The sequence below is a fragment of the Podarcis vaucheri genome, assembly GCF_965113315.1.
Source record: "Podarcis vaucheri genome assembly, chromosome: 1".
NCBI lineage: Eukaryota > Metazoa > Chordata > Lepidosauria > Squamata > Lacertidae > Podarcis > Podarcis vaucheri.
Genome location: NC_138759.1, coordinates 20,774,700 through 20,790,525, shown reverse-complemented (window position 1 = coordinate 20,790,525; position 15,826 = coordinate 20,774,700). Strand labels below are relative to the sequence as shown.

General features: G+C 44.3%; 1 protein-coding gene across 5 annotated transcripts in view; it reads left to right on the top strand.

Moving 5' to 3' along the window:
• Positions 1–434: 434 nt before the first annotated feature.
• The window catches only part of VRK1 (VRK serine/threonine kinase 1), a 48,982-nt gene continuing 33,590 nt past the window's right edge, over positions 435–15,826 (top strand). Inside the window, exons 1-3 of one of the 5 annotated variants that reach the window (XM_082218796.1) lie at positions 435–637; positions 10,326–10,484; positions 12,389–12,444. In XM_082218796.1, the coding sequence (XP_082074922.1) occupies positions 10,334–10,484; positions 12,389–12,444 (207 nt within the window). In that variant the 5' untranslated portion in view covers positions 435–637; positions 10,326–10,333. The remainder of the gene's footprint in view (positions 638–10,325; positions 10,485–12,388; positions 12,445–15,826) is intronic. The other 4 variants (XM_082218794.1, XM_082218793.1, XM_082218792.1 and 1 more) reach the window with 4 other exon arrangements.

Here is a 15,826-nt window from a genome sequence, read left to right as displayed (position 1 = left end):
CAGAACTGGGGTACTGGCCTATTAAGTATTAATAATAATAATAATAATACCCCACCTTTTCTTCTGAGGGGACTCAAGGCAGCTTACAGGGGGGGGAAAGACCCACTATGACATAAACGAGGCGCAGGGGGAATCATTAAAACAACAACCACAATTCAACATACTGTACATGACATCTACCAGTGCATGTACAGTACTGTACATTCAAACTTAGCACCGGCTCCCCTCTTCAAACGCGCATGCGCGAGAGGAGGAGTGGGCGGGGTGGGAAGAAGCGAGAAACGGCCGTTCCTACGCGGGAAATAAAACTACACTTCCCAGAATGCATCGCAGCACGCGGGTGGCGTTGGGAGGGGGAGAGGGAAAGGAGGCCGTTTGCCTTGCGACGGCGGCCGAGGTGGGGCAAACGTTACAAAAAAAGAAGTCTCGTCACTTTCGGACGGGAGGGCGCGTGGATTAATTAACCAATGAGGTGCCGCGTCCCGCGGGGGCGGGAAAGAGAGGAAGCCGAGCGCTGGACTTTGACAGGGAAGCGGAGAGAGCGAGAGACTCGCGGCGGGAATTTCAGAGCGGGCGGAAGGAAGCGAGCGAGCAGAGGAGGGAAGCAGGGAGGTATATTACAGAAGTAAAATCAAAAGTAAGGAAAGGCCGTGGCTGCAGCCTGAGGGGAGGCAGGCGCCTGTGAGGGGGGCGAGGCGAGCTTAGGCCGCCGCGGGCCCAGGCTGCTCGCTCCTCTCTTCGCCCCCCCCCTCAGCATTCCCAGCTGCACAGTGTAAATAACGATGACGATAATAATAATAATAAGAGCAGCCTCCAGGGCAGGGTTCGGAGGGCAACGCTGCTGAGGCGATGTGAGGCGGGGTTCGACTAGATGACCCTTGGGGTGCCCGGTTCTACACGTGGGCTGGCAGGTTGCGGGGTAGGCGGAGCCACTCGGGAGGGGACTTTTCTGTGAGGATTTCCCGAGGGGTGTTTGCAGAAGGAAGTAGGGAGTTTTGTGGCACGTTATTATTACTAATTATTATTAATAGAGAGTGGGCTAGAGTCACTTTTATCAGATACAAACGGGGAGAAGAAAGGGCGTCTGCATCTCATTCCGCTCCTTGCCCTCCTCCCCATTATTGAGATTCCTTAAAATCATTATAGCTGCGCTCATTATCCTTGGAGGTGCTGGAGGCAGCTTAGGTGACTGTGTCTCTCTGCCGCCCATTTTGTTCTCACGCAAACCATTGGGAGGGAGGCATGTTCAGGAGAGAGGCAGGGAGTAATAATAATAATAATAATAATAATAATAATTTATTATTCATACCCTGCCCATCTGGCTGGGTTTCCCCAGCCACTCTAGGGCGGCTTCCAGCAAAATAATAAAAATACAATAAAACATCAAACATTAAAAACAGGGCTCAAGGCCGCTCAGTGTGTGGCTGGGTGCAACCCTAACCCCACTTGGCCTGGGTATAAGCCCCGTGGAATTCAGTAAGATTTCTTATTATCTATTACATTTCTTGTCATTTTGTCTTGCCCAGGGAAACCCAAAGCAACTTTGCAATTAAATAGACGTGGTTAGGGCTGCATCGCAAATGGGGATGTTCACCAGGGGTTGGGGAGCCTCTGGCCTTCCAGATGTTTATGGACTACAGTTCCCATCACCGCTGACCATGGCATTGAGCTGATGGGAGTGGCAATCCGACATCTTGAAGGCTGCAGGTGACAATCAGCCAAAACTGCACCGTGCTGGCTTTGGAGATGGGGGAAAGGGGTTGTGTGCTCTTGCACACTTTATCTCACACACAACCTTCGCCTGCTGGAGGCTTTTTCATTATCTCGCTTTGTATTGAAGCCCATTCCAAAGGGAATTCACTTTAGTGTAAATGTGGCGGGTTGTATTCCTGGTTTATTTTCACACACACACAGCTCAGGATACTCCAGGTCAACAAGTTTTAATGCAAAGTAAAGGCATTGTAGTGGCAGAGTTTTTAGAGCTGTCATGTATCAACAGAACTGCAAGAGAGCCATGCTGAATCTGTCCAAAAAGATGCACACACTTTGGCACTCTGCTTTTCACAGTGGGCAGTGAGATGTCATCTTGTAATTTGTCCCATTGTTTAACCTTGGTATCAGCTATTTGGAAGGTACACTGCCCCTGAACTTCGATGTTCCATTTAGCCATCATGATGGACAGTACAATGCTCTCACAGGGACATTCTGTAGTGTTCGAAAGGTCTTACTCTCTAGTAAGACTGTTTAGGATTGTAGCTTAATCTATTCCAGAGTGGGATCTATGTTCGGCTTTTGCCACACAAGCAATGTTTGTCATCTTAAAGGTTCATGTTTATTACAGGGCAGTATTTTGTGGGCTAGTGTTGATCTGATGAAGCTAACTGTAGTCCACAACAGCTTATTATGCCATAATTGATTTATATTGTGCCTCTTATCTTGCAAGCCATTTTAAAAAATTGTAAACTATCCTATATTCTTGGGTCTTGGAAATCCAGGTTCACATTTCTATCCATGAAGTACAGAGGGCTCTTCTAATAAATTGCTGTCTTCCTGCTAACCTATCTTGCAGACTTGCTGTGAGGCTAGAATAGCAACAACGTAGTCATGTAACTGAATAAATTAAGTTAAATATAAACAATTTGAGAATATATGCTTACGGGATCTGCACTGATGAGTGACTGACAAGGAAGGAGATTTTAGGAGTTGTAGATACTTGAATGTGAAAAGGTCAACCCAGTATGCCATAGCTGTGGAAAAGTGGAATTAAATTATGTATTATTTATATGCATTCATATAATAAAGTGTCTTACTATAACCAGGTGGAAGATATTTTTAGAAGTCAATATCCTGCATAGGTTTCACTTGGTAGTTCTAGTGCTCTGAATGATTAGTTCTGTCACACCACTGATTCATCTCTAGCCCAGAGGACTGTCTACTCTGACTGGCAGGGCTCTTTTTCTGCTGCATGATATTCTTTGAAACTGGAAATGTCAGGACTTGAACCTAGGACCTTCTGCATGCATTTCTTTTGTATTTCTGCGTTATTATTATTTTGCTTTTGCACATTCAGATAAAATGCCTAAGAGAATCTCAAAAGCAATTTGTCCCATGTAAAAATGTGTGTGGACTTTGTTTTGTACTTCCATTTACCTGTTTTTAACAAAGAGGAGGTGAAATAGCTTAATGGGAGTTTTGTTAATGAGTTCTAAATAAGGATTTCTCATATATTATTATGGGGTTTATGGCATATAAACCCACAGAACCTGACATTACATGTCATCTTCTGGTAACTCACAAAAAAGGTGTACTAAAGGCCTGAGAAGAATTTTATTCTGTGTACCACCCTGAGATTTTATGATGAAGGGCGGTATATAATTTTAATAAATAATGAGAGGTTAATTGCTTTGGAAATTATCAGTTTCAACTCTGGTTGGCATTCATCTGTCATTGGAGGAGTGCTCCATTGGGGGTGAAGTCAAACGGTTGGAAGGTTGCAGCGCTGGCTATGGCTGTAGAGATTGATGCGGGAGAGACATGTTTTGTTGCAGCTAGGGCAGATGAAGGCATCCGATTGTGCTGCTGCAGATGTGCTATGGCGTTTTTTCTCTGTGCTCCTTCCAGTGGTCATTCCTCCTCTGGTCACTGCTGGATGCACGACCTGCCTGCCTGTCTCCAGGCTCTGTGGTAGTATGCAAGAGATTGCAACACAGCAGGGTTGATGTTCCCAGCCTTCATGTCACATCCATTGCCTGTATGTCTTTGGCACTTTGGCTTCTGGGTACACATGTCTTAAGCAGGAAAGAGGCAGGAAGCCTTGCTGCCTGGGCAAAGTACTCATACTTTTTTGGTTCCAGCCATTTGTAAATTACTAAAGTATCTATACTCATTTTTTCCCCATTCTCCTATTTGATAAACAGTGCCCCCTCATTTAAATAAGAGGAGAATCTAATTTCTTTATTTTTGAGGTTGGACGTGGGTGTGGTATGTCCCCTGTTCCTTGGGTTTTCTTAGAAAATTTCATCTATGCAGTACTTACAAACTTTGTGGTACTGCCTGATCACTAAAAGGAAGCAACCTTGCTGAAATAAACAGCAGTTTGTGGTGGATTAGAGCACTACCAAATGAGGAAGGACATCAGCTGTTGAATCATTCTGTGTTCCACACAGCAGAAACTTTGTGTTCAAAATAAATTAGAGGCATGTTCATTTTAGTTCTGTTCAGCAGGGATGGAAACATATAATAGGAAATGGCTGCAAAGAAACGAAGTGTGCTGGGAGGGAGGGGGGAGAAAAATTAATGGCAGACGCAGTGACACTGAACAGTCATTCATGCCTTAGTTATGTCTAAGCTAGATCATTGCAACACACTGTTGAGGAATATAATGGAGCAAAAATGACTGTTGCCTAGTGAGAGGTGTTCCAAGTGCGCCACCTGAACATTATTTCAACTATAATACAGTGGTACCTCGCAAGACGAATGCCTCGCAAGATGAAAAATGCGCAAGACGAAAGAGTTTTCCGTTTTTTGAGTCGTTCCGCAAGACGAATTTCCCTATGGGCTTGCTTCGCAAGACGAAACGTCTTGCGAGTTCTTGCAAGTTTGTTTCCTTTTTCTTAAAGCCGCTAAGCCGTTAATAGCCACTAAGCCGTTAATAGCCGCTAAGCCGCTAATAGCCGCTAAGCCGCTAATAGCCGTGCTTCGCAAGACGAAAAAACCGCAAGACGAAGAGACTCGCGGAACGGATTAATTTCGTCTTGCGAGGTACCACTGTACTTGCCCATACTATTTGCTTGTTCTTCTTGCTTCAAACCTAGCCAAAGAAAGATTTATTATTATTTTAAACCTCTATTGCAAGCCTGAGTTCATTCTGAGCTTTGGCCCACCTGACCTTCTCCTTGCAACTCTTGGCTACTCGTATATACTTTTACTTTGTGATTTCTCCTTTCTATTTCTTATACCTTCCCGCCTTACATCTCAGTTCATCTGTAAGCTCCTTATGCAGTCACACTGGTTTATTTAGGTGCCTCCCACTTTTCTTTTTTGTTGGAATTGTCTACCTTAGTATTTCACCTTTAAGAAACTCCCATCCATCTTGGACTCCTTTCTCTTTGAGTATTTCTGACCATGGGATTTCACCCAGTAGTTTCCTAAGCTTTTTGAAATCAGCCTTCTTAAAGTCCAGTTTCTATGCCATTCCTTCCCTCCACTTTCAGGGTAGAATATATCATGAATTAGTTTGCATACTTTTTCTGTGTGTTCAGAATTTGTTTTTTCACTAGAGGAGAATCTATTTTAGTTCACAAAGTTACAGACCTAGTTCCTCTGTAGCTCACGCATCTTCAGACTCTTCTCACAAAATCACGAGGACTACTTAACTTGCCTCTTTTCCCTGACCCCTTCACTTAAACAAGATTAAGAAGCAAGGCTGCTTTCAGAATACAAACTCCATGCAAGTGTCAGGTCGGCTGGAAAGCAAGTCAGAAGCCTTGTGACCTACACCTACCAAGGGGGTGCTTTAAGAAACTCCCATCCATCTGGGCTCCCTTCTCTTTTATTTTTTCTCACTATGAGATCTTACCCCAAGTGTCCTTGAACTTTGATAACTGAGGCTCTCCTAGCGATCTTTCTTTCACCATATGGAGTATGGTGGTTGGGAACAAATGATGGGCCCTTTTCATAATGCTGAACTTTTGTTCTGTGGCCAAAATGTAGTTTCTCAGAAGAAACTGTAATGATTTAAAGTGGCCTATTTAATTTATTTATGACTGCGGTTACTGCTTTTTTATGTTTCTATTTAACATTAGCTTTGTTTTGATTTTGTCATTGTAAACTGCCGGGAGCATTTTATGGAAAGACAAGGATATTTTTATAAACAAATAAAATAATTAGAGTTGCAGTTCTTATGCTTTCATAATGAGCCTATTCTAGTGTTGGTATTGTAGGTTGTCAGGACCACCAGCACAGTTCCACTGCCTCCCTTCTCCATGTTAATTCATTTGTTAATCACCTTTCATCAGAAGATGCCTGGGCAGTGTACAAAAGTGGGAATAAAAACTAGGTATGCTAGAATGCACAAAGAGAACTGCTGTAGCTCATTTTCCTAAACTTTTGCACCTTGCAGACCACTACACACACACACACGCACACACACACACACACACACATACATACACAGTGGTACCTTGGGTTAAGAACTTAATTCGTTCCGGAGGTCCGTTCTTAACCTGAAACTGTTCTTAACCTGAGGTACCACTTTAGCTAACGGGGCTTCCTGCTGCCAGAGCATGATTTCTGGTCTCATCCTAAAGCAAAGTTCTTAACCCGAGGTACTATTTTTGGGTTAGCGGAGTCTGTAACCTGAAGCGTATGTAACCCGAGGTACCACTGTGTGTGTGTGTGTGTGTGTGTGTGTGTACACACACACACACACACACACACACACACAGTGGCGTAGCGTGGGGGGTGCAGGGGGGGCCAGCCGCACAACATCGGCGCAACATCGGGGGGGGGGAGGCGCGCTCATACTCGCAGCTCTCTGCCCCTACTAAAATCCACGTGTTAGGGGGCGCAAATTACTTGCCTTGCCCCGGGTGCTGACAACCCACGCTACGCCACTGTGTGTGTGTGTGTATATGTCCCGCCTGCCAGACATCTGGAAATTAGCCCTCCCCACAAAAACCGACACCAGAACCAGAGGCACACAGAACGCCGTCACCAATCAACCACACCAGACCCAAACCCAGACCCTCTCCACAGACATATTACAGACTCCATCCAGTAGCCAAACTATAGTGGCACCTCCGGATGCTGCACCCCCCTGCAATCCCTACACAGATCTGGCTGGCACAAGGCACAAAACCACAGCTCGCCCCTATACACGAAACCAAGCCAGAGCACAACTAAATGCAGCACAGCCATCTTCTCAGAAAAACTCTTCACAAGCTCAAGAGGTCAAGACACAAAAGCTTTAGCAACTAATCTACACTTAATGACCCACCCAGTGGTATTCAGAATATCACTCATGAAATCACTCAAGATATCCCTCAAGTAATTAAGGAACAAAAGAAGAAGAGGCACACTAATCTAGGAACTTCCTCTCTGCCCAGAACGTTGGAGGCTATACACCACACCCCTCAACAGTATTTATAGGAACTCAAACACCAGATTCTGCTCTGTTCCAGTAACAAGAAGCCGAAAGCACCAGCCTGAAGATGACGAGTGAGACCTCGTCGAAACGTCGCACAGACACCCCGACTCTTACACGGGAAGACACCCGAAGACACCAAAACCTGCATTCCTGTACCCGTGAAAATCTACGAAAGCAAATATATATATATATATATATATATATATATATATATATATATACACTTAATGACCCACCCAGTGGTATTCAGAATATCACTCATGAAATCACTCAAGATACCACTCAAGATATATATGCAGGTTTTGGTGTCTTCGGGTGTCTTCCCGTGTAAGAGTCGGGGTGTCTGTGCGACGTTTCGACGAGGTCTCACTCGTCATCTTCAGGCTGGTGCTTTCGGCTTCTTGTTACTGGAACAGAGCAGAGTCTGGTGTTTGAGTTCCTATAAATACTGTTGAGGGGTGTGGTTGAGGGGTGTGGAAGACACCCGAAGACACCAAAACCTGCATTCCTGTACCCGTGAAAATCTACGAAAGCATATATATATATATATATATATATATTTGCACATTTCTAAAAGCAAGGGGTGATAGTTTGTTAATGAACAGAACAGTTTATTTTCAAGGGGCAAAAAGAGGAGAACCCTGTTTGTGAAGTCTTGTCAAATATAACAGCCAATAGCTGATTGTATCAGCGATACTTTTCATCCAGCGCATTTCTGAGGTGTTGTAGTTCAGTGGCAAAGCACATCCATTGCATGCAGAAGGTGCCCGGTTCAATCCCTGGGCGTTTTTACTTAGAAAGCAGCTGATGGTAAAGACCTGAGGCCCTGGAGAGCTGCTTCCAATGGGAATAGTCTTTGCTCGGCGTGATGGACAAATAGTCTGACGCAACTTAAGGCTGCTTCCTGTATTTCTAATTCACATGGTAGTTAAGCCATTTGAAAAACAAAACTAGTTGCTGCTGTTTGTGTTATCTGACAGTCTGCTGCTCACTGTTGTCAGTATGCCATCCGTGAAACTGCACATACTAACATCCCCAAGTCATTCATGCATATACATATTTATTTAGATATCTAACCTGACTTTTCAGTAGCAAAATTGGATGGAAACATGTGCATGGATGCCTGCACAAAATTGCCTCTGTTGTATCTTAAATCCCAATGGACAGAAGTACCTTTTCCCGAGTCTGGGGGCAGGTTAAAGGATGTTTGCAGTGAGTTAAATTTCAGCTGTAGGGGTGGTCCTAAGTAGGGTTGTGCAAGATTTGATATCTCCACAAAGAGCAGAAAGTGAATGAATACTGTGAAATTTGTGTTCTGCCCATTCAGACTCATTGCTTGGCATCAATGGCCTAGTAATAGTTTGGCCACCTTGCAAATAGGCACAGTGCCATCATAAGCAGATGGATGTGGGCATTCTCGGCCAGGAAATGGCGCCTGTGCAGTTAGCATAACAGTAGGATTCCTAGAAAGAGTCTTGCTTTTAGTTTTCATAGTTGAGTCTCCCTTCATGTGCATTGCAAGTAAGCATTTATAACTGTGTAGCGCTTCCCTTCCAATTGAGAATAAGTTGCACAAGAACATTTATTTATTACAAGTAGAGAAGAGAAGAGTTTGGATTTGATATCCCGCCTTTCACTCCCTTTAAGGAGTCTCAAAGCGGCTAACATTCTCCTTTCCCTTCCTCCCCCACAACAAACACTCTGTGAGGTGAGTGGGGAACCCGGTTCCCCAGATTACGAGACTACTGCTCTTAACCACTACACCACACTGTATACCACCCTTCCAGCCAGGTTACCTTGCTCCCTCTGCCCATGTTTGTGAAGCAAGGTAATATAATATGTTGCCACATGTAAAGTATGCTTCCCATCAAGGCTTGCCTGGCTGCCGCTGTGACTTGCAGGTTATTTCTCCCTGCACTCATGAGGATGAGGTGCAGAAACTCTGGATAAAATTTTAACTGTTGTTTGGCCATCCACACAGCCCTCTCCTCCCCCCTGGATCAACATCTCCCATTGCTCTGTTGCCATTTCCATCTATAGTACTGGATAGTGAGGTCATAGTTATGGTTAGGATAGATAATTAAGACACATTTTAGAGCACAAGACAATTAATGTCTATAACAGGGAAGCATAAAGAGCTTTGCTCACATAGAAGTGTGGAAACTGGTTGTTCAGATGTACTCAGTCTTTATGAAGGATTGAGAACTGCTGATTAAATTCAGGCCAAAAGCCCATCTAGTCCAGCATCCTGTTCTCACAGCAGCGCAAGAGATAGATGCCTCCAGGAAACCTGCAAACTGGATTTGAGTGCAACAACCCTCTCCCCATTTGCCATTCCCAGAAACTGGCATTTAGAGGCATACTGCCTCTAGCAGTAGACACAGAACATAGCCAGCATGACTAGTAGCCATTGATAGCCTTATTTTCCATTAATTTCTCCAAACCCCTTTTTAAGACCAGCTGCCTTTGGCTATCTCTCAGCTGTCACCTAGCAGTAGCCATCAAGTTGAAGCAGAGAAGAAGAAAGGAAGTATGGATCTTCAACTGGCTGTACTGAGAGATCAGCTGCCTTTGGCTCTCCTTTATCTCCCATTCCATCAGGGTACCTGAGCAATTTCCATCCCAGCTCTTCATTATAAGAACTGTAATTTAAAATGATAACAATACCTGAGTTTGCTTTTTTCCACTTTCTCGTCCCCTTTTCCTTTCGTATTGAGGCTTTTATGTTGTAAGCCTGGGGGCAGGGATTGTCGTGTGTGTGTGTGTGTGTGTGTGTGTGCTTTTTTAAATGGATCTGGAAGTCTTTTCAGCTCAAGAGCAGGGTAAAAGTGTTTTAAAATAACCTGTATGGTCATAATGAGTGTTTGAGAGCTTGGTCGCTGATACATATACCATTTACAAACTAAAGAATTCTTATTGTTGTTCATGTGGAAATATGGTTTTAAGATTCAATTAGGAGAAGGCAATTTTGTCCCAAAAGGGGGAGAAAACAGCACTTCAAGTATCTTCATTCTGGAGTGAGAATTTGTTTGATTCTTATTTTAGTACTTGGGTTTTGTTGGAGGCAGCATATGTCGAAGAAAGAGAACTGGTATATTAAATAACTAAAAGCAAGCGACAGTGTGGAATAACCTACCTCTTAACAGGTGTGTTGATTTTTGTCTTTTGTTTGTTTTAGTTTAGAATATGCCTAAGAAAGCAGCTGGGAAAAGAGGCCCTGCAAAACGGAAACTTGCAGAAGAATTTCCTCCAGGAGAAGTTTTTACTGACCTAACAAAGAAAGATTGGAAGCTTGGTCCGGTTATAGGCAAAGGTGGTTTTGGCTGCCTCTATCTTGGTAAGACTGAGAAAGAAGCCTGTTAAAGTTGGAGCACTGCATTCCTTTCTTTAGGCCAGGGGTGGTGGTGTGGGGAATATATAATCCAAAAATATGGGAACAGTGAAATCAATTTATCATGGGCACAATTTGGCTAGAGAATGGCAGCTTGATTTCCCTCCTTTCCTTCAAAATAATCACCTGATGAGCCCAAAGACACACTTAACATTCTGCATTGTTTAGATTATTCATTTGCTTAGCTTACTAAGTTTCTGCTGCTGATCCGGATTTTATTCATCACCTTCCATGCCCTGCTTGGAAGCTTCCCAGACACACCTGGCTGGCTGCTGTTTGGAAAGAGGATGCTGGACTTGACAGACCCTAGTCTGATTAAGCTAGGCAGTTCTTATGTCCTTTGTTATGTGGAAGTTTGGACACAGTTGGCTGTTGGCTGGGCATGGCTTGTAAAAATGAATAATGCATTTCAGCTAGAGATTTCCAGAGTAATACCTGGAGTTTGTGTCTCAGATTTCTTATGATGTAAAACCTACCCATCACTGCCTAATGAGTTTTCTTCTTTGTGTGTGTGTGTGTGTATAAATATGTAATATGGCTTGGGAACAGAAATGGATGGCCATAGTGTAAAGAAGAGGGAGGGGTTTCTGTCTCAAGACTTGTTTCCTGCCAGGTTGAAGCCAGAGGCTCTTACTTTCTAATCCCTGCATATACAGTGGTACCTCGGGTTAAGAACTTAATTCGTTCTGGAGGTCCATTCTTAACCTGAAACTGTTATTAACCTGAAGCACCACTTTAGCTACTGGGGCCTCCAGCTGCTACCGCCGCTGCCGCACAATTTCTGTTCTCATCCTGAAGCAAAGTTCTAACCCGAGGTACTATTTCTGGGTTAGCGGAGTCTGTAACCCGAAGTGTCTGTAACCTGAAGCGTCTGTAACCCGAGGTACCACTGTATATTTTGCTTTTTCTAAACTTCTGCTAAGTATCTCAGCTGCAGGATTCCTTTATGAGCTGAAATATAAATGAGCAGAGTCTTAATATAAAAAGTAGCCTTTCTGTGTAATAAGAGCACATTTGATGGTAACTCGCTTCTACGGTGATCAGAGTATTGAGACAAGACCTGCAACAAGAAGTACCTCAAAGACAGTGTAGTTTCTAGTTTAAGCAATTGATGCAATTGTGGCTCTTCAGTGGTACTGTTACTGTGCTGTCTGTACTGATCTTGCTCTGTTTGGACTAGCAATAATTGGAATGCAGAGGGCATGGTCCCTTTCGGGCTTGCAAGAGTTAGACAGGCTAATGTCACTATCTTCGTCACTTGCAGAAGCTAAGTGCCTGCTGGAAGTGACAAGCAATTCCCGGAGAGGCACTTCATGGTACAATTTAACATGTGCACGGAAAATTAAAATGTTAAGTGTAACAAGCACATGTTTATCACTATGGTTTAGCACAATGTGTATGAACTGGAATGAGTCTAATCGAAGTCGCCTATTCTTTCCTCCTTCAGTGTTAATGGGAGAAGGATTTCACCAGTATTAGTATATAATGCACTCAGGCCGTGTCCGCATGCCACACTAAACCATGGTTTGGTGCTGTGTCCAGGAGCTGCAATGAGCCTGAACAAAACATCAGTCTTGTGTGCTGCCATCTCCTTCTGCCAGGAGGAGAACTTCATCAGCATTTATTTTCAGTTTCCTCTAATCCTGCCTTGTCATTGTGTGAAAACCAGGAACTGTGATTTGTCACAAAATCTGGTCAGTTACAAAACAAGCCAGCGTCAAACCACTGGTTATGAAACAAGTTGAACACTTAACTTTAAGTGTTAAACATACTTATTTGTTACTACTAACTGTATATTAAGCAAATGGTTCTTTCACCATGTTGATAAGAAACTCTTCATATTTTAACAGCTGATGTTAATTCTTCAAAATCAGTCACCAGTGATGCACCCTATGTTATAAAAGTGGTAAGTATATATTTGAAGTAGTCCATTTTCAGATGCATGCACAGAACATCCTAGGAAAACTAGAAAGAATCTTTCAGTAGGTAGGTGGAATTTTGTGGAGAGAAAATCCTTAGGCACCCAATGTCCCATGAATTACAAGTACTTTGAAATAAGTTTAGATAAGTTGAAGCCTTACTTTAAAATCTTTTTATTCTGTTCTGCCATTAGCATTCCTTATGCATTGCTAAACCACTTCATATGAACATTCATAAATGGAAATAAATAAATACATAATACATTTAAAAAATGCAAACATTGTCCTGTTGCTGAAATAACTGAACACATACTGACCTACATTCCTATAACTGCACGGTTATAGTCTCAAATTACACTACTGCATTCATCTGCTGGGATTGTTTTTCTGCTTTAAGATTCCCTGAAATATTTATCAATCGCATAAGAAATGGACAGTTACTAATGCTGTGACAGATTGGAGCTGGAGTACAGGCTTATAACTTTTGGTATATGTCCTTATGGTATTAGAGGTGCTTAGCTATAATTCCTTATTTGGCAATGCATTCTGGCTACAAGCCATTTTACACAGTGGAGGGCCAGATCATTTTTTCCCCTGTCCGGTCCCCGGCTGCTGTCCAACTGTACCACTCATCATCTTATTGCCTGACATGGTTATTGTTATTAATTGAATTTATATACTGCCCTATACTTGGAGGTCTCAGGGTGGTTCACAAAACAAGGCTGTCGATATAGAGGTGGCTGGGAGATGACTGGGCACTTGAAGTTGGCACTTGTTTCAGAGCCCCCTGCTATATTGGGGCATTCTGACTCCATACACCAGCCAGACCAGCAATGGTAGGAAAGAGAGTCATGCATTGTTTCTGATACAGCCCGTTTCCCCATAAAAAATGAACGTGTCACAGAGGACAGAGCAGTGGCGTAGCGTGGGGGGTGCCAGGGGTGCCAGCCGCACCGGGCGCAACATTTTGGGGGGCGCGTTTGGCCGGCCCCCCTCAAGGAAGCGGGAACCTCTCCAAGGCACAGCGCGCCGTTGGTAGAGGAAAAAAGCCGAGCAGCAGCAGCAGCAAAGTCGGGAGGAGGAGGAGGTGGAGCGAGCCTGCTAAGAATTCCTCGCAGCTGGCCATCCAACCTCCAGCGAAGGAGGGCTCCGCTCCACCTTCCGAGGGAGCCTGCTAGGACCCCCGGCTCCCTGCAGGTGGCTCACAACCCCCGCTAGCCCGGCCGGGGCTCGGGGAGGATGGGAGCCGCCTGCTGGGCTGGCACAGCTGCGTGTGAAGGCGCGGAGGGAGGCGCTCCCAGGGCTGCCGGCGGCCTTTCCCCGCACGCGAAGGAGCAAGGGCGGCGGCGGCGAGGCTGCGCAACAGCCGCTGCGTGAGAACGAGCCCTTGCCCAGCCCGGGGGACGATCCGGAGGCCCTCGCCGAGCGCGTCGCGTGTAGCCAGCCTGCCAGCCTGCCTGCCAGGGTGGAGCAAAGCGGCGGAGTGGGGAGAGGTTGCCCTTCTTCGCACGCAACCCCCCCCCCCGCGTCACGCCTTAAATCCACCCTCCCACAAACTAGGAGCGAGCAGCTGAGAGGGAACAGCTGAGAGCCACCAGCAGCTTTTTCTGAAAATGCCCTTTAAAAAAAAAATCCTAACATTTATAAACCGCTTGACAGCTACAAAAGCGGTTTGCCAAGAGAATAAAACTGCCAGGAAGCAGTGGTGTAGCGTGGGGGGGTGCAGGGGGGCCGGCCGCACCGGGCGCAACATCTGGGGGTTAGGGTTAGGGGGCGCAAATCCACGGGTTAGGGGGCGCAAATTACTTGCCTTGCCCCGGGTGCTGACAAGCCACGCTACGCCACTGGGACAGAGTACAAGCTTTGTGCAGCCACTTCCTTTCTGCTGCCTCTCAGTTCCCTCTTCCACAGTCTCTCCACCCCTTGAGAAGGAGTGGATGTCGCAGGCCTGGAAAGTTGGAGGGCGGGGGAGATGGCACCCCTTGAAGCAAATAGGATTTGGCCTTCTTTGCTTAAACCCTGCTTGCTATTTACCTATCTTGAGACTATTGCCTATTTTGACAGGAAGAGGGAAGCCTGTTTATTTTATTTTATTTATTTATTTATTTATTTATGCCAAATTGTTAAGTTTCCATTTAGCATAGTTGCAAGTATTATTGCCTGGTAGCAGTAACCTAGTGCCGTGAATTTGCCTGTATCGGGCTGCCTGTTATTTATAGAGTTATAGACACTATGAATCGATTAAGTTTATGTTTGTAAAAATAGTCTATACATCATGCTCCTGACTACTAAATGTATTGAAAAGCATTAATGCGTAGTTCATGCCGGTGATGTATGTGTGGTTTTAAGAGGATGCTGATATAAACATTTTATTTATACAGAATATCAGTACTTTGTAGCTTGCTTTAGTGTGTAACCATAATGGAGACAAATTGTGTTAATAAATGAATGCCTCTGACTACGTAGAATAGACAGCTTGAAAACATAAATGTCTTTTAGAGATGGGGACGTATGACCCCAGATGTAGATTTGTGAAGTACTTGTGTACATTTGAGTTTACCCTGGATCAAGATTGAGTTGCTTAAGTCAACTTCATGTGGACAAAATAATGTGGTATATGACATGGGCAAAGTTTGTACTTTGGAGAGAAGAAAACAAGGTTGAGACAGGTTTCTTGGCAAGGGAAAGCCTACCATAACATTCAACTTGCTTCAGATCTCAGCAGGACGTGGCTGAACTAACATGAACATTTCTGACCAACATTAATCACCCATGCCTACTAGGCTTTGGTGTGTGTAAGCTCCTTCACTGCCATTAGTGGTAAATGATCTGTGCTCTTTAGTATCTGAGCCTTTGTTGTCATAGGAACTGATTCAATATAGCTCAGTTGGTGCCAATATGGTGCTGATGACGCCAAGGTTGCAGGTTTGATCCCCCTATGGGACAGTTGCATATTCCTGCATTTCAGGGGGTTGAACTAGATGATCCTTGGGGTCCCTTCCAACTGTATGATTCTATTATAAAAAAGTATCTCTTGTACATATTGGAGGGACCATAGCTCAGTAACAGAGCCCATGCTTTGCATGCATATAGTCCCAGGTTCTATTCCTGGTGTCCTCAACCAAAGATATCAGGGAACAGGTGATGGGTAAGATCTCTGCTTGAGATCTTTGGGAGCTGTGGACTGTTAGAACAGACAGTTTGGGGCTAGATGGACTAGTGATCTGACCTGTTAGAGGGTATATTCCATTGTTACAAACATGTATTTGCTCTAAGAGGGGGTCAAGCAAAAATGTATATATTAGTAATTTGCTGTTTCTGCATACCACAATATTACTGAAATGCAGAATATCACTTAAGTTTTCAGTC